Raw genomic sequence first — 23,429 nt, 5'->3', positions numbered from 1 at the left:
ACTTAAGAAAATTTGTATTTTATTAGTCGTTAGCCCGTGGAAAATCCACGGGTTCGCCCGTCCTTTTTATACCGTATTGCGTGCTTCTCGCTACTGCGCAGCTAAGCTACCATTTTGCGTGACAGACAGACAGGCAGACAGACGTATACGGGCATTATAATATAGACTAGTCGTTAGCCCGTGGAAGAATCCACGGGGTCTCCCGTCCTTTATATTTACCCGTCGTTTTATATTATGCACAAAAGGTTCCCGGATTTTTTTGTATAAATTACTGATTAGCGAATTATGACGACAGAAAGAAAAAAATATGCATTTTTTTGAATGATTATATATAATTACAAATAATTTCATAACGTTATTAGAAAAAAAAAACCGGGAACCTTTTTGAATTTAATTTATGCTGAATATAATGGTGCGAAAACGAGAAGTCTGCGACCACGCGTTCGGAAAAAGAAGCCATTTCAAAACGTACGGTGAAAAAAATTGGTGTGTGTTTATTTCATTACATTTTCTTTTTGGAAAATTACCATCTCACGAAAATAACACCATCAAAAAAGTCTTTCATCAAGCATTCAGAAACAAAAAAATATAAAAAAAAATATAACAGTATTGATAAATTATAAGGGTTTTCTCTGAGACTACTCATCAAGTGAGTTTTTTCCTTTACAGTAACCTTAATTCAAATAAAACCATTAAAACGTTCACACTTGCACAACTGTCTGTTTTGTATTTGCGGAAAAAATCTTCTCAAAGGGGAAAACAGCCTTTACCGCTGATACGTTAATAAAAGCCCAGTTACATTGACGTATTATTAGCGCTCACATTTAGGAAGCGATTTTAACTAGCCGTTGATTGGAGCTGAAAGTTGTGATGAGTATTGTGTTTTCGTTTTTTTACACGCACGTTTTTGAGCACACGCCCACAGTCAAAAATATATTTGAAACATTTTCTTCCAGTTTAAAACAGCGATACGCAAATAAAAACATTGCATTTTAAGGATTTGATAATTGTGTCAAACTCACAAACAAGAGCTGCAGTTTCCTTCCTAATTTTTTTCTTTACGGCCGATTCACTGTTAAAAAGATTACCGGTTATCCTTATAATTTGAGGAATCGTTTGACAAAGGTGTATTTAAAAGATTACAACTGTAAAAAACTGTCCAGACTAATTTTTACTGTCCGTTAAGGTTACTGTTGTGGAAAAGTAACTGTTATTAGCGGGCCCCGTTGTATATAATATATCATCTTTGCTGCGTCGTCTATTTACAGTATAAAAATAATGGTGTTTGAATTATGAACCACAAACAAATCAGCAAGCCCACGTGTACCACCATACAAAGCCACCCAGCTCACGATCAGGCATTTATGCTTAATAGCTACAGTTTATCTCAAGTCAGTGCAAACCTAAAAAGATATATATGTTTAAGAATACCCACGCTACAAATATTAATAAACAGAATTCTATCCCAAAGCTTAAACTCTACGATAAATTTAAAGTTGGATAAAACACATATTTTTAAGAAAATCGATTTTATTTTCTCCTTTTAAGCGTCCACGGTAAATGCAAATTAGGATAAGTTGCGAGCTATATTTGTGACTAATTTCACACAAGAGCATGTTCATGAGAATTAAGACTTTCTTCAGGGATTAACTTACATGTGAACACCAAATAATTGTGATGGGAAATCTTTTTGTGTTACTCTTTTACGCAAAGTCATCCCTGCTGTGTCAAATATTTTTAGGTATCCGGCGTAGGTCCTAAAAAACATGCTCAGAAGTTAGTGTAACAGATTATGAAAAAAAAACATCACAAGTTGAGAATATACATCTTTACACAAGCTCTTAACTATCAAGAACGTCTTGTAAACACAAAATGAGAACTTCCTACGGTCTCCAAAATTAATACACCATTTCCTGCAACCATTATGGTTTTTGTTTAACCAAGTGGGGCTAGTTAGGATTTTGGACCCTATAAAGTATAGCGTAAAACCATGGCAAATAATTTAAAGGTAATTCTCGGTAACCTTAACTTATTGAAATGTATACAGAGCTGGTGTAAAAAACCCTCAAAAATAACAACAAAGAAAAACAACAATCTTCGCTGGCGAGTTTTCACTGCCTAAAGGATGGGCAGTAGAAGCGCATCCAGGTTCATAATGGCTGCATATCTCAAAAATATTTTATTCGGTGTTTTGTAAAAATACAAGCAACATGTATTTATGGTCACCTTTCTAAGCAAACATTAACAAGGAACAGAGGGAAGTAAAAGTTAGGTTGTGAGGGAAAGCATTGAGTAGTAAAAGTTGTGTTGTTTATAAAAATTGTGTAACTAGCTATATACGCATATTTCAACTTACTTTGTTGATACAGAAAGTTCTGCTGCAAATAAAGATGAATACTGAAACGTTGTTAGCCACTCCTATCAACCATTTTGCTTTTTATAAAGAAATTTTACATGTGGCCGTTCGCATCACTCATCATTTCATAGCAAAGTATATTGTGAACATTCGCAGAAAAAAAGGCATGTTTTTCTTAGCTCTTACATAGTTGCACATTACCATTGAAGTCACCAGTCAACTGATAAGGCTAAAGAAATATTTTTCACGAATAGAAGTTCTCAAGTATACCTTGTCACACTGCTATCTTCCTCGTCCAAAACGGGCGAATATCGGGATAAATTATCCTTGATAACAATACACCCGTCATCAGTCAGCCCCTCCTTACAACGAAGTAAAAATGTCACGAAATCTTCTAAAAAAATGGAGCAAACACCTTATCATTTACCCATAGTGATTAATCGCTTTTGACCCGGAGACATGTTAGGCCATTATTTGAGGCGTTTAATAAGCCCTTCGAATTAAAAGTTTTAAAAATACTTTTTGTGATAAGGACGGGTACCAATTGCAGCTCCACCCGACTAAACTTTCAGGTTAGCAATTGCATCTTACTCGGTGAATGTCATTAAAAAACGAACATACCGTCCGTTAAATAACCAACAACCCATTGTATCCATATAACATCGTAATGTTTATGTTTTGGAGTAAATGTCTTAAAAGAAAGTGGAAAATATTCAACATAATATATCAATATCTTATAAAATCGTATTTTATAAGCAGTTAGTTTTTAATCACCTGTACAAACGTTTTCAAGCTACCCACACAAATTTAGTGTAAGGCAACTTTTTTCTGTTAAGTTCTGTTTTCAAGATTTTCTGTTTTGAAGATTCCCTGCTTCCTTTGCGCACGTACTATTCTTAATTTCCAAAAACTGTTTTAAATTAAAAAACGATTTCTCAGACTACCAAAAATATTTTAGTATTTTGTTAAAGCAGACCAAAAAAACAGCGTTACCTGCAAGCCTTCGTTAAAGATTTTTCCAACTTTTGAACTTAACTTTTCATCAGCCTATAACGTAAGAACACATTTATGGCAACACGATCACATAACAACTCGAGCATACCGCTTTAAACCTTAAAAGCTTGCCTGCTGTAAGCTCTAAGTGAAGAGATGCATGTAAAAGGAAAATTTCAACCCCACCTAAGTCACGGTCAAGCTTAAGTTTCTTCGACTAACTGAATCTCACCACAGGGTGTTATTTCTGGATTTCCACCCTTTTTTTAGAGTACAGATAAGGGGAGGAGTTCACAATTGAGCTAGTCCTCGGCAATGAGGAAAAACCCAAGTTGAAATTATTCCACTAATCATGGAGCATAAAATGCACTCCGTGATGATCACCAAATTTAAATCTCGAAGCTTTTTTTAAAAAATTTTAAACAATCGAAATTGAGAAGAAATTCACAAATATTTATAATAAATTTTTCTAAAATTGCGGAGTATTTAGGAATTATGAGGACTCGTGGCAACCCTGGATTTACAGTAACGGGTGGGAATTTTTTTATCTCAAATATAACAGATTTAGATACATTTAATAACAGACTTCAACAAGACGTAGTACAGACGACATTTTAACAAACACCAGCAAAACAATATTAACATACCAAGTAAGTGTGTATTTCATTCGAGAATTTTTCACATGGTTCCACTATATCCACAACTTCGAAATGATTCATGAGAAAATGTTTGGAAACTCGTCCTATGCCCGCACCACAGTCTAAACAAAAAAACACATATATGGTATATTTAGCTGCTGTAAAAAAAGAATTAGGTAGAAGAAGACAACTAAATGCACAATGTGAACCAGTGAAGAAAATCATAATGGCGCTGCGACCTGGGGAGGGATATGTAAACAAATAACATAATGAAGAAGTAAATTAAAAAATTATTTCAAAAAAAAATGGCATGGTTTCCATATCGTGATTCATTTTCCATACTGGGATATTCCATTCTAAAGATAACACTACATAGGAGAAACAATTTATAAGGAGCTTACCTGCAGCTCTATATAGATTTGATTTTAGAATATTCTCCTCCTGAAAGAAAATTTCTTATACTATAAGAATTTATAAAGGAGAATATATGTCAATGGGTTTACAAGAATTTATTGTAATTTACAGGAAGTTGACCAGAGCAGATAGAGGACTTGTCCTCAGAATATATGTCCATGGGTAGTCTGCATTCAGATCACAATTTTTTGCAATAATTTGTATTATATGTTTCATGTATCTTTACGAGATTAATTTCTGCCTTTTTTGCGGTTTCGCGAAGACTAATTTTTGCAAAGACTAATTTTCGCGAAGACTAATTTTTGCAAAGACTAATTTTTGCGAACGACTTATTTTCGCGAGGACTAATTTTTGCGAAGACTAATTTTTGCGAACGACTATTTTTCGCGAAGATTAATTTTTGCGATAGACTAATTTTCGCCAAGACTAATTTTTGCGAACGACTGATTTTCGCGAAGACTAATTTTCGATAAAACTAGTTTTTGCGAAGACTAATTTTCGCGAAGACTAATTTTTGCAAACGACTATTTTGTGCATTTTTCGCGGGGATTATTTTTTTCAAATCATAGTCAATGACAATGTTTAAGAGATTTGCAAAAATAAACATATTGTTTGACAGGGTGACCACTTATAAAATGAGAACAAAAGTAAGAATATTAAGGAGAATTAAGGAGACAAATTGACATTTTTTAAGGATATTTAGCTACGAACGAGAATAAAAAAATAGGGATAATTAAGGGGAAAACCAATTTTAGTTCTCTTTCTTTAATGTTACGTACTATGTTCATGATAAGAAAATTATACATATTATACAAATATACATATAAATTATGCCCTGAAAGATAAAAAAATATAGGATTTAAGGTAAGTGGTGATGAACAATCCATGAACACATTTGCAAAAAAGTTACAATCAGAAAAAATAAGAAATAAGGAGAAATCAAGGAGAATAGCTAAAATTTCAATTTGTAAAGTATATTGCCGATTTAACGAATTTTGCGAATTCTAGTAGACATTTCGCGAATGGTGTCCATTTCCATTTTTTTAGAAAACTTGACTTCGCAAAAATAACAAAAAGTCGCGAAATACGCGTCTCGCAATCTTGGTAAGAATTGAAATGAATGGTTGATAAGTTTTTTTATTTGTTTTGTTTTTTATTTTTTACTAACACTAAAGTGGCCCGTACTCCACCAATGATGTTAGATCATATAAATTCATACACCCATACTCATTATGATGTAGCATCCTAAGTTATCAAGTTGAATTTTTATACAACACTTTATCGTCGATTTATTTTATTATTTATTCATTACCAACCAATTTCGTAACTAACTATCCATCATACTTATTCAAACATGATCAATTCCAACTCATTTATAATTTACATCTGGACGTGAGCCTCTGTATACAGAAGTGACGCAAAGGAATGATGACCAGCACTTGATATACACTAGCTCAATCGAATATATAAATAATGAAAAAGCAGAAACACCACAAAAGGTTTGGATTTAAGTGGTGTTTCATGGTGAATTGTTTCTTTTTTTTTTCAAGAATGAGAAATCTCAAACGTTAAATCTCAACAAAAATCAGGTAACCTTTTTTACTTAGTAACGGCGAAGATTTTTCTGCAACTTCTATTTTAGTTGTCACAAAAATTCTAAAAATATCTATTGTAATTTACAGGATGTTAACCAGAGCATATAGAAACTGTACATAGCCTTGTCCTCATCGAATATAGAATTTGGTTCATAAGAAACATGTTTACAAGGACTAGAGCTTTGAAATTTTAGAAAATTTCTACAATAATTATTCACCGAAAAAAATCAAATTTCACGTACTTAAGATTAGGCACTTTCTTAATGATCCTTCATGCTTAATGATGTTTAAAGAAAACGTTGATGTTGTTTGTTTGTTAGGATACGCACAAACTTAACTAAAAGAGACTCACCTAAAATCACTCCTCCTTCTTTATATATGTAAAAAAGAGTTGAAACTTACGCCTTAACTTGATTTTTAACAGGCTAGATCATTAGATAGACTAAAACACATTGTATCACCTTTTAGGGAAAGTAACAAAAACCTTTTTCTTTTACAGGCTCACAATGTGTGGTGTGGCATTGTGTTCACAGATTGCTATTGTTTTTTTTACTACCCTCTATCTGCAAGCCTCCACTTTCTTTGGAGGATGTGTATTTTTTGGGAACATCAAACTCGCATTGATCATGTACGTAGTCATTATAAACATAGCAACACTCATTGTATTCGCTGTTGACAAACATTTAGCCAAAAAACAACACCAACAACAATTACCCATACCACTCTTTACTGATTACGACGCGTACAATCTTGAATCAGAAGGAGAACAAATCAACACAAATATCGTCTATACGTTTATGCATCGTAAAACAAGGATTGGAGAATGCGTTTTGTCCTACTTAATCTTCTGCGGAGGAGTGCTGGGAGCGTGGGTTGGAATGTTTGCATGCTGGCATAAAATTAAGAAAAGAAAGTTTGTTATTAAAGCGTGTTTCTTTACTCTTATAAACATGTGCTGGCCGGTGGTCTGGTTGATAGCCACATCAGATAAAACAATGTCTTTTTGTAACAATGGGTAACTTATGTTAAATGGAAGAAGTTTAGGAAATCGGTAGCTGCGGAAACACCTGTCATACCTGTATGACCAAAATCGTTTTTATTTACCTACGTTTCATGTACTATTCGTTTTAAATACTCATTTTTATTTATACCCTGCTAATGAAAGAAAGAAAAAATGTATACTTATAATGAAAAACTAAATTTCTTGTAAAAATGGTAGTTTTTAATAATTTCCTTAAAATATAGATGCCTTATCCAAGCAAAAGATAAGCTAAAATACAAATACAGTGATTCTTTTTGTTTTTGTTTTTTTCTTATTTTGTAGGATTTTTTAATTTTGCAAAGAGGTCCTGAAAAATCTATGGTCCAATCTTATTTTTGCAAATTTTGGCCGAATTATAAAAATCAGTCCTGAAAGATTTAACCAAACATTATTTTAATCCTTGAGATAGCTAAAAACATTCCTGCTACGAAAAAAAAAAAGAATAATAACTTTCTTCTTTAAAACATTTTGCACATAGTGGATTTTTTTTTGCAAAATTTTCAATCAGATTATTTCCACAATTATAATGAAAATCGTTTCAATTCAAAAATGAAAAGATCTCGGAGACACTCCCTTACTATTTTTATGTTTTCGAATTTTAAATCACAGCGTATTTTTAGAAATGCGTATTTTTAGAAATAAGTATTTTTTAATACGAATTTCGTATTTTCAAAAATACGAATTTCGAATTTTCAAAAATACAAAATTCGTATTAAAAAATACGCGTATTTTTAAATAAGCAATTCGTATTTTTAAAAATACGAAATACGCAATTCTATTGTTTTAAAAATACAAATTAAAAATAGAATACATTTACAATAAGCTGTATTTTTGTTATCTTTAAAATGCTTGGTTTTATTATTGTATTAAATTTACACACGTTGTTAACAGTGCAAAAAGTTTGGTGAGAATTAACGTCCACAATTTATAAATTCCCCTTCAATTTCAAAGACAGCAGGTAATTCAAACACTAACTTCCAAACAAAATTTGACTAATGAATTATCACACATATTTTTTTTAATTTCTCACCACATTTTTTCAAATAAAAATTATTTCATATAAGTCACAACATAACAATTAACAATGCATATACGACATATATTTGTGCACATTATCTTCCAAAGTGCTGCAAAGATAATAAATCGTGTGGGACTTAAACCAACGACCTCTCACTTGCCGAGCGATCACTCTACCGACTTTGCTATCGGCCCGATGCTATCTCCCTAGCACATGTAGTAGACTAGACAAGGATACTACCTCCTTGGGACATACCATAAGGGCGAGACGAATGTCTTCCTTGCGACATACCTTTCTACTAAAATGTACCAACAAGATATCACCAAATAATGCATAGCACAAGTACCAACCGACCAATAAAATTTTCCACACTTGTTAAGCTCTTTACACCCAGGAGAGGCCATTATTGTTTTGTTTTTGTAAACATATTTTTTAAAAATTCATGCAAATTTAGATGCATTAAGTTAATACAAGTTTTGGAATATATATTTTCTTTTTGCTCACTACAATAACCTAACCAAAAACAATTTTTTTAATTTTTTTATAAACATATTTAGTGTTTGAAAAGTCGTGCAACTTTAGATAAAAAAACGTAATGCAAAATATGATTTGCTTTGGGCCATTAACACAATGTTTACCACAATAAAAATTTACCACAATGCATTTCGTATTAACTCCACATACCTGAAGTTCTTTAAGAAACTCTTTTGATCCAAGTACATCGATATCTGAGATACGTTCAAATCCTTGTAACATTCCAGAGACAGAAGGATCCACATTCTAAAATGATAATAATTCAATATAAAGTTTACATTCAGAAAGTTAGCATAGTATTGAGTGACATCACAATATTAGCTAGCCTTTATTGGGTGCGTTAGAGTCAGCCAAAAATTTATTTTTTGCATACGCATTTTTATATTTTATCTGCCGAAGCATGCAACAACGAAGCATTATGTTTACAATAAAACTAAGAAGATTGGGTATGTTCAAACACATAGTCCTAAAAATGGCAGCAGTGTTACTGAGAAATTAAGTTAGGTGAGCTGTTTCCGGCATCTGAGACTACAGAGTTTCGAAATGTTTTCTTCATTGTTTAGCATTGTCTGAAAAACTTTTATGGAAATTCTCAACTGGGACATAACAGTCACATTTGTGAATTTATAGGACCAAGGACATGTAACATAACTTTAAAACAAAAATATGCTAACAGATCATACTTCCCAGAATTCTGCTGCATCGCCATACCATTTGTCTCGATTTTTCATTTTTTTCGTTACCTCCTTAGAAGAAGAAGACATGTTTATTTTGTTTTGTTTATTGTTTATTGTGGCTAAAAAGGTTTAAGTCAATATATCACATATCCAACAATAGATGATGCCTTCACATATAAATACATTATCACTCTTAAATGCACTGTATATTTAAGGCACATAAAATTAAGTCATATATTTTTAAAGCCTAATGCGTGTTGCTAAAAATTTGTAAATCTAGATTAAAAATTTGTAAGATATTTTAAAAAATATAAAAAGGTAATTTGGATCAATTAACTATACAGTCCAGTGCTATTTAGTTTGGAAAAAAATTCTGGCATTGATAATAAAAAAAAGAAATTATGATATAATTTGATATAAAAAATTGAATAATGCATATTTCTTTGCTTTGCTTCAGTGCAAGCACATTATAAAGTTTATTACTTTCAACAAGAGTCATGTTACTTCTTAACGTTCTATTACATTGCAACTTAGCAGTTCCTAAATACCTAAGTCATACATTTCATATGAACAAAACATACTCACCGCCATATTGTACCTTAATAGTAACACTGCTTTATCCTAAGGATATTAAAGCGATATTCCCAATCTTTAAAACGTCAAAAAAGTATATGTTGTGAATAAAAAACAAAAATAAAAAAAAATTCAAAAGAAGATACATTTATATTTACATGCAAATGAAATAGTATATAAATTACAATATGACGCTATTTAATAATTTGGTTAAGGAACACTTGTTTCTCCCTCATCCCTCGTTTATTTACAACTGTATATTTTGCTACAAGTTCATTAAGTTTCTCTGTGTTCCACTCTGTCTTCTTTCCTTTTCCAGACTTGTGGTAGTTTTCAAGCTACAAAAAAATAATTTGAAAGTGACTTGCAAATTAAATATGTAACACAAATTAAATTTCCTGAACACTTCAGAATTTTAGTTATGCTTAAAATATATCTAAAAGCAAATTTAAAAAAATACAAATTTAATTTAATGGCCACCCTAACACTGAATTTAGTAAAACAATTTCTTATTCAACAAAAGGTGACAACTTAGCCTCAAATTTACAATTTTTTGTTACTTCAATTAAAAAAAAAACATTAAAAGCATTCTGACATATTTGCTGTCTGCTGTTTGTGGTTTTTACCTGCTATCGTGAACACCAACTTTAACTGTCGGCATATATTGGGAATGCAAAAAGCTTCCCTGGACAAAAAAAATAAATTATATTTGTTGCTATCACTTATACATTTAAAAAAGGTTATTTTCAATGTGGTTGGTTTGAATGGTTAAACATTTGAATTTTTTAACTGTGAAGTAGTTACTATCGATTCTACTTTTACCTAATAAATCTTTTTACTGCTTTTGCCTTTTGTAACAGTCGGTTCACAAAATGTGCTTATTGTAGAGAAAACCTCCTTGCCGCTGTAGTTGGGGATGACTGTAGGCCACTTGCCATTGATCCCTTGTTAATGGTTATTTTGTTGCTACTATAGAAATTTGCCATACAAAAGATTGATGAAAAAATGGGATTCACAATTTTGACTGCTTTAAATAATTTTAAATGATTCATTTTGATTCAAAAATTGCGAATAGTGACCTGCTAATTCGAAACCCTGAATTGTATGACTGGATACAAACTTATGATTTGTCTTCTAGGACTATTATTATTTACTTGTGTAATAAACTTTTTCCTTCTCACTTTTACATTGTTTACAGGTTTAATTCAGCATTTTCAAAGTTCGCTTTCAATTTTATTTCCCTAAACAGGTTAACAAAATCTATGTTTTATACATTTGTTATTCTTTCCAAGTTTTAGAAGTTTAGATTCTTAGTGTCCGGTTAATATGTTGTAAGGACCTAGCACTGTTCAATCAAGACCCTCAGCTGTAGACCAACCCTTTTTTCATTTATTTATTGATTCATATTTATTTACATTTGCAGGAGATGTGGGTGGGGCATTACTGCTTTACTATAAACAAGATTTAACACATCCAGACAAAGAAAAACTATAACATTTCACTTTAACTTACAGATTCGTTTGCACATAGTAAAAATGATTTTATTTCATTATCACATGCTTTGTCATCAAACGATGTGGAATTCCAACAATTAAACAATTTTGACATTTGGTCCAAGCAGGTTGGTTCTAGTAAGGAATTAAAATTTAGTACATTAAAAGCTTAGCACAATTACAATTTAAAGGAATAAAAAATCTTCTAAATTCTAAGAGTGACCACTATTCTTCAGAGTCAAATTTGAGGAAGTTTGACTCTGTTTGAAGACTTTTATGATCTTTAACTATTTTCAAACTTTTTGAAAATAATGAAATTATTTTCCTATTTTTCCAATGAAGCTAAGAATATAAAGGTGATGTCATGAGTGGAGAACAGCTTTTTTATGCAGCTTAATAACGTTATGATTTTTATCTTGAAAATAAAAACAGTCCGAAACCCTTAGAAAACTGAAATTTATTAAAGTTGTTATATATTTTAAAAAAGATTTAAGGAGCTTTGAGATTTTTTAAAATTGAGGAGTATAGATTGTTTAATGAGAAGTAGCAGCCCTGTAAAATTCTGTTAACAAAATAACAACTTTAAAACAAAAGAAAAAACGTATATATATAGAAACTGTTTTAACCAGTGCCAAATTAATATTCTTAATCAATAACAATCCAATGAAGTGCTGCCTCCCGCAATGTGGAAAGCACAATGAAGTCTTTTTTACTCACATTCCACAAATTTTAAACATACCTACTTACTTAGGTAATAGAGTTTCCTTTCTCTTAACCAAGCCAGGGAGAAGTAGAAGTTTGTATCAAATTTTTAATTTTTGTCCCAAAAATTTTAAATGGCATCTTCATTAAATTAATTACCATAATTACCCTAGCACCCTGGTGTTTATCAGTCAACAAAACACATACAAAAATATCTATATACAATTTATTAAAGGCACTTACTGCCAGCCTCTCTTCTTTGTGGAAGTACTCTAGGACGGAGAGCAGTTGGTATTTTTCCTCTTTTTACGCCATATATTATTGATTGCCTTTTAGCAAGTATGTGTTCCGTTATATTTACCATGCCAGAATTGCCCTGTTGGGATTTGTTTATGATTTGCCTTTAATTTGTAAAATAGATTACAAAAAAACCAAATACATTTGTAAGAAAAATTAAAAGAGAAAACATATATCATAAAGTTCATATACCAATCACATGCTATCATTAACGCTTGGGGATTTGGGAGAAGTGTGTGTGTTTGTGGTAGTAGGTGGTGATACTCCGAGGAGGTTTTGACATTGCCATTTAAAAAAGGCATTTATCGAGTTTTATATATGTCTGTCAGCACATTACAGTAGGCAACTTTTTGTAGAACAGCCATGGGTCTAAGTTTACGAAATTCTCAATGAAACATCCAATTTTGTTAGAAGTCTAATGGAACTCCTGATATTGCTTTTCAAATATTCAGATTTCTTCCTGCTCTGCCAACATTATGACCTTGTTCTTTGTTAAAAACTTTCTAACTAGCCCTAGTTTTTTTGTGGCATGTGGCCCAATTGTTATTATTTATTGCTTGCCTGAAAAATAAGTCCACAGTCGGGACAATTCAGGACACACATCTAAGATCACTCTCATTAAAATAGGTGAGAAAAGCGATGCAGTTTAAAGCAGATCCCGTTTTTTCCAGTCTTTTCCATGTTTTATAATAAACGTTTCCGTCGGAGGCTAAAAAATCACCCAACACTTTTTAACACAATGCCCCTGATGAAGAAAAATCCCAGATTCAGTATATATACGTGTTTGTACTTACCATAAGTATGAAAAAATATTTTGCTTTGGGTATCACCTTTTTTAATGCAAATAGTATTTCAAGGGCCCTAAAAGTCCACAAATTTTTTAAACAAAACAGTTTTTTAGATATTTTAATCCAACTTGTCAGAATATAATGGGATTGATCAATTGAAGCTTCAAAATATGGTATATATAACTAAGGTAATGGATCTACCAGTGCTTTATGGAAAACATTAGTTACAAGAGTCGATTGGTAGGTCATATTTTTTTATCATGTCGCACTTGCACTGGAGAAATGCCAAACAAAAAGAAAACTTGAAAAGTACCAAACGAAGCAAAACATCAACATAAAATTTTGCACAAGTGCTTTTTCTACTTAGTAGAAAAATGTGAGATTTGAGATTTATAAAAAATTGATAACTCGTTTTTTCTTAATTTTATTTCATTTTATTTAAAAACGTTTCTTCGATTCGCCTTCATTTTCGCGTGGGGAGGAAAACAGATTGGAACGGACAAGAAAAAGATATATGGCAGATTAATAAAACTTAATGAAATCACAGTTTTTGTTATTATCTGTTATTGTTAGTATTTGTTCTGGTTTCCATTTTAACTGATTGAATGTTTTTTACCAACAAAATGTTTTTCTTTACCAGATGGCACAGGTTAATCATAATCCAATCTCGTTAGGTAAGTTTAGAACTGTAAAAAAATTGCTTGTTCTTGTGTTACATTAGAAAAAAATGGTCCTATAAAAGTTCTGTTTTTTAGATTCATCAAGTGATGAAGAATTTGAAAAAGCTATCGCGAATGAATTAATTCATGAAATGGAACGTGATAAAGGCAAGTAACTTACTTTCTGCTAAACGTGTGGCACAAATATTTCTACTACATACTACTATGCTTAACAGGTTTCACTGAAAATCAAAAGTCTAATGAGGATTGCTCTTCCCAACAACCATTGTCGTTTACAACTAACTCACTTGCAAAAGCAGAGGAAATTATTCTTTAACACGAAATTAATACCGACTGCAAATATTCCATCTATAAAAAAGATAAGCTATTCGACACAAGCGAGTACAATGTCTATACTTTAAGTATATTCCTGAGAACAATAAAACCTTTACTTGATTAGGTATATTTTAGGTATAGGTATTAGGTATATATTGTTTTATATTTATATCTTCGAAAAAATAAACATCGTAAATCACAAGATCCAATTTGAAGACATGGACAACGGAAAAGGTAAACAGCTGACATTCAACTGAACCAGATTTGTAATCTTGAGCCCAAAATACATGGATTGTTGTCATGGTGTATTGAATGGAATATTTCTCATAAACAAAAGCGAAACAAAGCATTCCGAAACAAGGTCAGTAACTGTTATGCATATCTTCCTAAATCCGAAAACAATAGTTTTTAATTTAAAATGAAACCTTTTCCAACCGTTAAGATAGATAGATAGATATTTTATTTATCAATAGCAGTTATATATATACAATTAAAATAAAAATAAAATAAATTTTAAAGAAAAAGAAAATAAATATAATAATTGGTCAGGGTAACAAAATTTAAGTATATAATGCTATTGAAGGGAGACCATACCTAATACCATGAAGCTAAGGCAAAGGGTATGGCCACCCTTGGACAATTACAGTAAACGACATGAGACACACAAAACAACACACACATAATAGTGGGTCAAATAATAAACAACCATGCGAGAGACAAATGGTCAAGTCTAACAATTCAGGAAGGATTAGTAAGAGGAAACAAAGTACTTTTTCAGATCACTTCTAAGATTAAAATAATCAAGGGAAAAAATTTTCTAGCTTATTCCAGGAATTAATGGCATTAAATCTATTTGAGTTTTTGCTAAAAGAAACAGTACTAAAGGTAGGGAGATTGAGCAAACCAATCTTTTCTGCCCGAGTGCCTTGAGCATGGGTGAAGTCAACCGCAAATGTATTAAGGATAGAAGCAGGCAATTTTTCATGAAATAGTTCATGTAAAAATAGAATATTGTGACATTGGACAATATCAGAGAATTTGAGAAGCTTAAAATACAGGTATTGTATTACCATACAGGTGGCTGGATGATGCTCTTTGAGATTCAAAAGACATGAGTCGAATAGCAAAATTTTGCAAAACAGTAATACAATTAAAATCAAGACTGTTTGGTTTACCCCAAATTTGATTACAATATTGCAAGTGTGAATGAAAAATGGCATAGTAAACTAGAATAAGAACATTAAAAGGCACAAAGTGACAAAGTTTAGCTAAAGCTAAGGTAAAATGTTGTGTTGCTGAAGGAAATCTACAACTGTTAAATTACTTTTGCTCCTGTAGAATGCCATACTACAGAAATAATAACAATGAAGACAAGGATATGGTGGTATGCAACAATATCTGGAATGGTTCCAGAGAAAATGCTAAGATATGCCTCACTAAGTTTTTGAAAGGAGTTATCGCAAAACTGGTTTTGTTCCAGTTGCAATTAACTTCATCCTCACACTAAGTAAACCAACTGTTATTATTTTGTTATTTTTAATAATAAAAACTAACTAAATTATGTTAAGAAAAAAACAAAATCAATTAATTTGTGATTTTTTTCTAAATCCAATGACGAGCGGGCCCGTAGTAAGCAAAGAAAGCATGTGATTGAAGAAACATAGGCAAGGATGTGAACATTCAAAAAATGCCAAACCTGATCTTTCACTAAAACTTAAAATTTTTAATATATATATATTATTAAAAATAAAATGTAAAAGCTTTTCGGCTTACGCCATCATCAGTACAAAAAATGATCTGTAGCTGCGTGTTTATACATAGAAATATATACATGAAAATGTAATTAAGTAATATATTAAAAGGTTAAATTAATATATTACTTAATTACATTTTGACAGGGAAAAAAATGCAGACCAAAGGTAAAAAAAGTCAAATTATGGTTAAAAACTTTTGTACTGTGGCTACTAGCCTCTTCCCACTGTTACATATCTAAATCTAATCTTTTTTTTCTAAAGTAGGGTGACCATGTATCAACAAAATAAGTGGTAAAAAGTAACATTGTGGCTACATCATTGTTACCAAATTTTGCCCCTCGCCTCGCTTAGGTAAAGCTAGCCGTACCTAACAGGCGTACCTAAGCCGTACCTTAGCCGTAGGTAACTACACTTTTCTTTTTAAGGTGAGGTAATGTATTTTAATAGAAAAAAACTGAGCTAATCGTAGTGGTAAATTTGTTATGTCACTGAATTTCTGTTTCTCAATCGCCAATGAACCCGTAAAATACGAAAAATGTTAACGAAACATCTTGCTCTTATAGAAACCAAACGGAGGAGAGCGCAGGAAGGTGATTCCCAAATCGACAATTTAAGTACGGCTGGCAATAAAAAGGTGGTTAGTACACGAGCGGTGAACTTCAATCAAGTAAAGTTCTAAAGGGGATAGGTTAGAAAAAGAGAGGAAAAATATGAAAATTATAAGACAACATATAGCTAGCTAGCTATTATACGGTTGGGTCCTATCATATAAGAAACAACTTTAAAGGCTAAAATGTGTACAATAAAAACGAAATTAAGTTAAGTATGGCTAGCTAAAATAAAGTACGACTGGACAATATTAAGGTATGGCTAGGTCCTATCATATAAGAAACATCTTCAAATGCTAAAAACATTCAATAAAAACGAAATTAGGTTAGGTACGGCTAGCCAAAATAAGGTACGGCTGAACAATATTAAGGTACGGCTGGGACCTACCTTATTAGAAACATCTACAAATGTTCCATAAAAACGAAATTAGGTTAGGTACGGCTAGCTTTACTTTAGCCCCTCGCCTCGTCGGATGCATTAACATTTAATTTTAATCAGACCAGTCTCAGCCAGTCAGGGAAATCCTCTTAATTAAGCTGTACAGCTTAATTTGGATGTCAGCTTAATTAGGATGTATCATACAGTCTAATTAGGCGTTCTACAGCTTAATTAAGATGTACAAAACTTTGATCGTCGAAAACACACATTTAACTGAATTTTAGCATCTATCTAACTCAATAAATCCAATATTTACGTGCATATTAACATCTCCAATACATTAGTTCTTTCGTAGCACCCCGGAGATCCGCTAAATTTGAAGTTTTAAAAATGTCCGCTTAAATAGGCTGTATCACGTGACGTGCATCCTAACTAGGATGCAGTACAGCTTAAATAGACTATCGCTACGATGAACCGTTGTTTCAATTTACACCGGACTTGGGTTGCTGCCATTATGAATTCGAACAAGTTAAAGTGAAACTACATGACCGGCGTATTATTTGACGCCGGGTTCGCGATTTCTAGCATTCTTTATCCATATCTTTTGAACCCGGGGTTCAGGAGATACCATTCTTTTTTTATAATGTAGTGGTCAAACTGATGATGAAAGAGCTGCGGCGGTGATTCTGCTAAAATTTACATTTTTCGAGAAATTGGGGAAAAACTTTTTCTACCTCCTAATTTAGATGTATGTCACCTAATTAAGCTGTATGATACATCCTAATTAAGCTGACATCCAAATTAAGCTGTACAGTAAGTAAGTAAGTTATATTTGCCATCATTATAAAATCGTTAAAAATATTTACAGAGAAAAAGAAATTGAAAACAAATAAATAAAATAATAAACTATATATAATATTAAAATGTATCATAAAAAATATAAAATAAAATTAAATGCAATTTTCCTGAGTGTTGATATGTTTGATGGCTGGATAACACAAAACAAGCCAAGGCGAGATTTCCATTGTGGTCCATTTCTACCCTTATAGAAAAAAAGATAAGCAAAACGAAAACGAAAGGATTATCAAAAGATCATATGAATTTAATTCACAAAATCATCTGAGTCCCTTCTCGTTATAACATCAAAATAGTGCTTTTTTAGGTTGTGTTTAAAACTGTTTGTAGTACTAGATCTTTTAAGACCCTCAGGAAGAGTATTCCATAAGGAGGGTCCAAGGTAGGAAAGACACTGTTGACCTTGGGATGTTTTTACACAAGATTGTTCAAGCCTCTGGAATGATGAACGAGTCGAAGCTCTTCTATGACTTGATGGAATAAATACATCAGACATGTACAGAGGACATTTTTTCTGAAAAAATTTATATGCATGATTGTTTACGCATACTTTAAACCTTTCGCCAACTGGTAGCCAATTTATTTCCTTAAAATCCGTAGCACCTACATGTGATCTGCTACTTTTTTGTAAACAGAAGCACAGTACTGGCATAGTCGAAATGTGGTTGAATTAAAGAGTTACAAAGAAGTCGTCGCAGATCCTTGTTCAAAATTGAGCTTTGACGATAAAGAAATTTAATTTTGCCATTAATTTTGTTAATCACATGTAAGGCCATTGACTCACCAGACAGTGATTGGTCAAAGATGCAACCAAGATATTCAACTTTCGTATGCTGCTTGATTTCTACTCCATTGTAGGAAATATTAAGTTTTTCTGCTTTCTTAATTTTTCCCCTGGAGGCAAAAAGAATAGACTTAGTTTTATCTTCACCAAAGTGTATGCTGAGTTTGTTGTCCACAAACCAATCACATAAATTACTGAAGTCTGTATTAAGAGCATTTTCCATCTCAGTTATGTCTTTGTGTTGAAATAAGAGACATGAATCATCTGCGTAGAGAAAAAGATCACATTGTACTAAAGCTTGTGGCATATCGTTTACATAAAGTAAGAACAGAAGTGGACCCAAGATAGAACCTTGGGGAACACCACATTCCAGTTTACCTGGATTAGATGATAAGTTATCTATTGACACACAAAATGTTCTGTTTGCAAGGTAAGACCTGAACCAAAGAATTACTTCATATGAAAATCCAAGAGTTCCTAATTTTTCCAAAAGTATGGAGTGGTTGATGGTATCGAAAGCTTTTTGTAGGTCAATGAGGATCATACCAGACAGCAAGCCTGCATCAAAACCTTTTGAAATTTTGTCATGTATATATGATAGACAAAAATCTGTTGAATGACAGCTTCTAAAGCCAGACTGAAATTTAAATAATATATTGTTTTCGTCTAAGAAAGCTTGTGTTTGGTTATGGACCACTCTTTCAATAATTTTAGAAAAAAGAGGAAGCAAAGATATAGGGCGGTAATTCTTTGGATCAGTTCTTGATCCCTTCTTATATAGTGGCTTAAGTTTAGCTATCTTACATTCACTAGGGAAAGATGACAGTGAGATAGAAAGATTACATAATTGAGTTATTGGTCTGCAGAGAACATCAGCACCATCCTTCAAGAAAATTCCAGATATAGTATCAAGTCCTGGTGCTTTTGTTGTACTAGTATCATTCAGCAAATTCAGCACATCTTCTTCTAAGACTTGCTGAAAATTGAATATTTTGTTTCCAATGTTTAGCGATTTGTAATATGAGATGACAGCATTTATCCCAAATCTATTTGAGGGCTTAGAAAGATTTTGAAGCAGCCCATCTGCTAGACCAGAGAAAAAGTTCTTAAATATCTCTAGTTTTGATTTTGTATCAAAACGTAAGGCATCCTCATCCTTTAGACAGTAGTTCGGATCTGACTTCTTTGAGTTCTCAAGTCCCATAGACTTTAGAGTCTTCCATAGTTCCTTAGGCTTGCCTGTGTTTTCTGTTATTTTGTTTTTATAGTATTCTTTTTTCTTTTTATTGATCAAATTTTGCACATTACTTTTTGCTTCATTCCAGAGGTCAGAATCAATTTGTAATTTTGACTTCTTAAACTTTTTAAAAAGTTTATCTCTAGTAGCAATCTTGTCTGCAATCTCACCATCAAACCATTCCTGGGAGTTGCATTTAATTCTGGCCTCTTTAGTAGGTGCTATAGTATCTATTACTGACATTAGTTTTGTCAAAAAATCAGAGTAGGCCAGATCAATGTCCGTGAACTCATTATAATTTGGAAAGTTTGTATCCCTTAGGAGACCCTGATACTGTTCCTTTGTGTAGTTTTTAAAAGATCGAAATTTGATATGTTTGTGGGTATTAAACTTGACTTTTTTGACTTTTCTGGTGCAGAAAATCATTTGGTGATCTGATAGTCCAACATTTAAAACTCCACTTTGAGAAACTTTACCAACACAATTTGTTAAAAAGTGGTCAATAACTGTTGCAGTAGCACAAGTTACCCTTGTAGGCTCAACAATCAATTGTTTAAGGCCATAAAGCGAACAACTCACTCTTAAGTGCTGTCTTATTCATTTTAAAAATACTTCTACCATTACAAAGAGTATTGATATTAAAGTCTCCCAAGAGATAGAATTCTTTCTCATCAAAATCTAATGTAGTAAATTCATCTGAAATATTATTGACAAAATTATTTTGATCTGGTGGTCTGTAAAACACTCCAACAGTGAAAGGCTTTGTTTTAGGAAATAAAACATCAAACATGACACATTCCAAATTTTCTGAAAGTCGCTTATGAGAATTGTAACAAATATCATTTCTAATAAAGCAAGCAACACCTCCTCCATGCCTGTTTCTGTCACATCTAAGGAGGTTATAGCCTTCAATAGATACCTCAGAATCTGTTACAGTATTATCTAGTTTAGATTCTGCTATACCAATAATAGCTATTTTAGTTGAGAACGCTATTGCCCTAAGTTCATCAATTTTAGGTAAAAGCGAATTAATGTTGACATGAGCCATATGAAACCCTCGCTTCTTGAACACGTTCCAGTCCTCATTCACAGTTGTCATATCCACAGGAGGGCCAGGGTTTAGACTTATGTCACCAGAAAGAAGAATCAATGAACAAAGATAGTTTGTCTGGTTTTTCCTGCTTAAAACAAGAAAAGACAACATATAGTACTTGATGTTAGTTTCTAAGTTCTTATTAGTAATTTCGTTACAAAGAGCTACAGATTCAGGCACGAAGAAAGATGATTTGTTACAACGCTCAAGTTTGGAGTATTTACAAACTTCATTGTGATAACTATGTACAACAAGTGTAACTATGGCAATTTGAAAGAAACAACCAGCTGATGCAAGCAATAAGTTTCTCTTTCTACAGCTCATAACTTTAAGAAAGTTAATTATGATGAAGACGAAAAATATAAAAATATTTTCAGGAATGTAAATGTTTGCATAGTTATTGGCCAGTTCTTTCTGCAGGTTAATACTGTTTTTTTCTCCTTTCAAACCGTCAAAGGTTTGATTATAAATATAAAAAGGTGAGAATAATAATTTATGAACAGGTAAAATTGTCTTACTATTTAATATAGTGCTATTTACAAATTCAGGCTTAATATTTTCAAAAATTGAAATTGAACAGTTAATAAAAAACAAACAGAAAATTATGTTAAAAAATAAATGAAAATTAAAAATTTTGGTTTGCGTTTTCCTTTTACCTTGTGTTAATTTATCACGAAACAAGTTGTTAAGTTCCGTATTACTTGTCGTTGTTGGTACCTTTTTACGAGTAGGTTCACTAGTTTTTCGTTTCACAGTTTTTAGTTTTACTGTTTTTTCGCGTTTCTTTTTCAGCCTTTTTTCGTATCTAATAGGAATTTCAGTTTGTGCACTTACTGGAGGTTGATGAACATAATCACATTCATGAAATATAAATGGTATTTTGGTTGTATTGTTCATCTTTTTACAGTTATGTTCACTAGTGCAAACATTTATCCTACTAGCGTTTATCTTGATGGCCGAAGTAATAGATAAGGCCAACTTTTCATTACCTTTCTTGACTAGATGTAAGCAATCCCCATAGTACAGAGACATATTTAGAGTATTGTCTCTACATACCCAATCCGTTTCTGGCATTAAAAACTCAAGGTTTTTCTTTGAACAAATTTTACTCAAAGAACAGTTGACATCATCTATTTTTCTCCATAAGTTAGAAATATGGAAATCACGAGATAGAATTCCACACACAATAATCCTCAAGTTTGCTTTTTTCTTACGAAGCGCAATACCTATAGATGTTACACCATCCGCAATGTCTTTAGGTACACTGTTATGTAGGTTGTTGGTACCACAAAGAATGACTACAGTCTTACAGGATGATGGAAGGTTGATATTTAAAGCTCGCCATAATACATTTTCTACCTTGTCCCCACCAATACCAAGGTTGGTGGTATTGAGTGGTGTGAAGTAGTTGTCCCATACAGCATTGTACCTTGACAAATTAGATACAAGGGAGTCACCAATTAAAATTACTTCGGGTTTACGACTCTTCAAAATTTCATTCAGCTTTACGTGAGTTTTATACCAGGTTGGTCTATTTTCTCGTCGAGCTGGTATTTCACATTTAGATTTGAAAGCAGACATAGTTTAAGGACAAAGCTCACCAATTCAACTCTAACCAAAACTTCACAGCAAATGTTAATAAGCTGGTAGGGCTGATTACCGGTTACAGCCTTTCCGGTTATAATTTCTCACTTTCACAGCAAGTGTTAAACTGGTAGGGCTGGTTTACCGGATTGGTACAGCCTTCACTGTGCTGTCTTATATACCTTTTGACTCTTTTTGTTAGTTATACTTTTCCCTTAAACTTAAACTCAGGGACCTAGAAATAGTGTGAGTTTTTTATCTTATACAGCTTATACAGCTTAATTAAGAGGATTTCCCTGACTGTCAGCTGAGAGGAGGGAACTGTGTAACCCCCTCTGATATGCCAGCTTTTAGCTGCACGATTTTCCATCTTTTAACTAGCTAGAGGTTATTTCACCTGTCTAGACTTTACTTTCATATGGACAACCAGATCCAGCATGATACCGCACGTATCTTCGCTACCATTATTAATTGGCCTCAGCAAAAGCCATGCAAAAAAGAAATCAGGGCGGTTTTTGTGTTGGGCGCCTGACGCCCTGGTCTCTAGTCGAAAAGGAGAAAAAGCCTTTAAGCTTGGTTTACCGGGAAATAACGTGATTTAATTCTCACAGTGGAAGTGTTCAAAAGGACTTTGCAGTCAAAGCAGAAGCGTTATAGGTATTTTTACAAACTCAACGGAGCTGAGTAAGTATTTAAATAGAGATAGGAAAATGTGCGTTCTGGGACAGTCGACGACGACGACAAGGGAAATTTCCTAAATCCCGAATTCCCCGAATCCGATAAATCCGGCGATTCCGGGAAATACCGATAAAATCCTACGCATGCGCAATAGCGACTAACGGGAATAATGCTGACATTAACAAAATACGGCTTGGCGACGGTATTACCGATCTCGATCGATCAAAAAAGTGCACAGAGTTATCCAACCTCGTCCCCAGGGCATCTTGTATCTTTTCTGACCCTGGGACGGCGATACGAACATGTTCGTATCGCCGTCCCAGGGTCAGAAAAGATACAAGA

General features: G+C 32.7%; 3 protein-coding genes across 3 annotated transcripts; 1 reads left to right on the top strand and 2 right to left on the bottom strand.

Moving 5' to 3' along the window:
* Positions 1–298: 298 nt before the first annotated feature.
* Positions 299–22,666, bottom strand: LOC130614128 (N-terminal Xaa-Pro-Lys N-methyltransferase 1-A-like). Its single transcript, XM_057435534.1, has 10 exons — positions 22,632–22,666; positions 9,274–9,388; positions 8,741–8,836; positions 4,389–4,428; positions 3,997–4,109; positions 3,350–3,403; positions 2,978–3,047; positions 2,627–2,750; positions 1,656–1,757; positions 299–1,403 (listed from the first exon to the last, which is right to left on the bottom strand). Exons 2-10 carry the CDS (start codon positions 9,352–9,354, stop codon positions 1,388–1,390), a joined length of 696 nt encoding a protein of 231 aa, XP_057291517.1. The 5' UTR covers positions 9,355–9,388; positions 22,632–22,666; the 3' UTR covers positions 299–1,387.
* LOC130614129 (uncharacterized) lies at positions 5,877–7,209 on the top strand. Its single transcript, XM_057435535.1, has 2 exons — positions 5,877–5,990; positions 6,496–7,209. Exon 2 carries the CDS (start codon positions 6,503–6,505, stop codon positions 7,013–7,015), a length of 513 nt encoding a protein of 170 aa, XP_057291518.1. The 5' UTR covers positions 5,877–5,990; positions 6,496–6,502; the 3' UTR covers positions 7,016–7,209.
* On the bottom strand, positions 9,972–22,660 carry LOC130614130 (coiled-coil-helix-coiled-coil-helix domain-containing protein 1-like). The gene is made up of 4 exons (XM_057435536.1): positions 22,633–22,660; positions 12,279–12,439; positions 11,353–11,468; positions 9,972–10,178 (listed from the first exon to the last, which is right to left on the bottom strand). Exons 2-4 carry the CDS (start codon positions 12,397–12,399, stop codon positions 10,035–10,037), a joined length of 381 nt encoding a protein of 126 aa, XP_057291519.1. The 5' UTR covers positions 12,400–12,439; positions 22,633–22,660; the 3' UTR covers positions 9,972–10,034.
* Positions 22,667–23,429: the final 763 nt, after the last annotated feature.

The sequence above is a fragment of the Hydractinia symbiolongicarpus genome, chromosome 11, assembly GCF_029227915.1.
Source record: "Hydractinia symbiolongicarpus strain clone_291-10 chromosome 11, HSymV2.1, whole genome shotgun sequence".
NCBI classification, from domain to species: Eukaryota; Metazoa; Cnidaria; class Hydrozoa; order Anthoathecata; family Hydractiniidae; genus Hydractinia; species Hydractinia symbiolongicarpus.
Note: the sequence above shows the minus strand (reverse complement) of the source record. Positions and strands in the feature narration are given on the sequence as shown.

Bases quoted from the DNA above. Each gene is read 5' to 3' on its own strand.
- LOC130614128 (XM_057435534.1), bottom strand. From the start codon at position 9,354: ATGTCTTCTTCTTCTAAGGAGGTAACGAAAAAAATGAAAAATCGAGAC. The intron at 4,110-4,388 runs GTAAGCTCCTTA...TTTTTTGTTTAG, and splicing joins AAATCTATATAGAGCTGCAG to ACTGTGGTGCGGGCATAGGA. The intron at 3,404-3,996 runs GTATGTTAATAT...CTTACGTTATAG, and splicing joins ATGAAATACACACTTACTTG to GCTGATGAAAAGTTAAGTTC.
- LOC130614130 (XM_057435536.1), bottom strand. From the start codon at position 12,399: ATGGTAAATATAACGGAACACATACTTGCTAAAAGGCAATCAATAATA. The intron at 11,469-12,278 runs GTAAGTGCCTTT...ATTCCTTACTAG, and splicing joins ACAAAGAAGAGAGGCTGGCA to AACCAACCTGCTTGGACCAA. The intron at 10,179-11,352 runs GTAAGTTAAAGT...ATTTTTTTGTAG, and splicing joins TACTATGTGCAAACGAATCT to CTTGAAAACTACCACAAGTC.
- LOC130614129 (XM_057435535.1), top strand. From the start codon at position 6,503: ATGTGTGGTGTGGCATTGTGTTCACAGATTGCTATTGTTTTTTTTACT.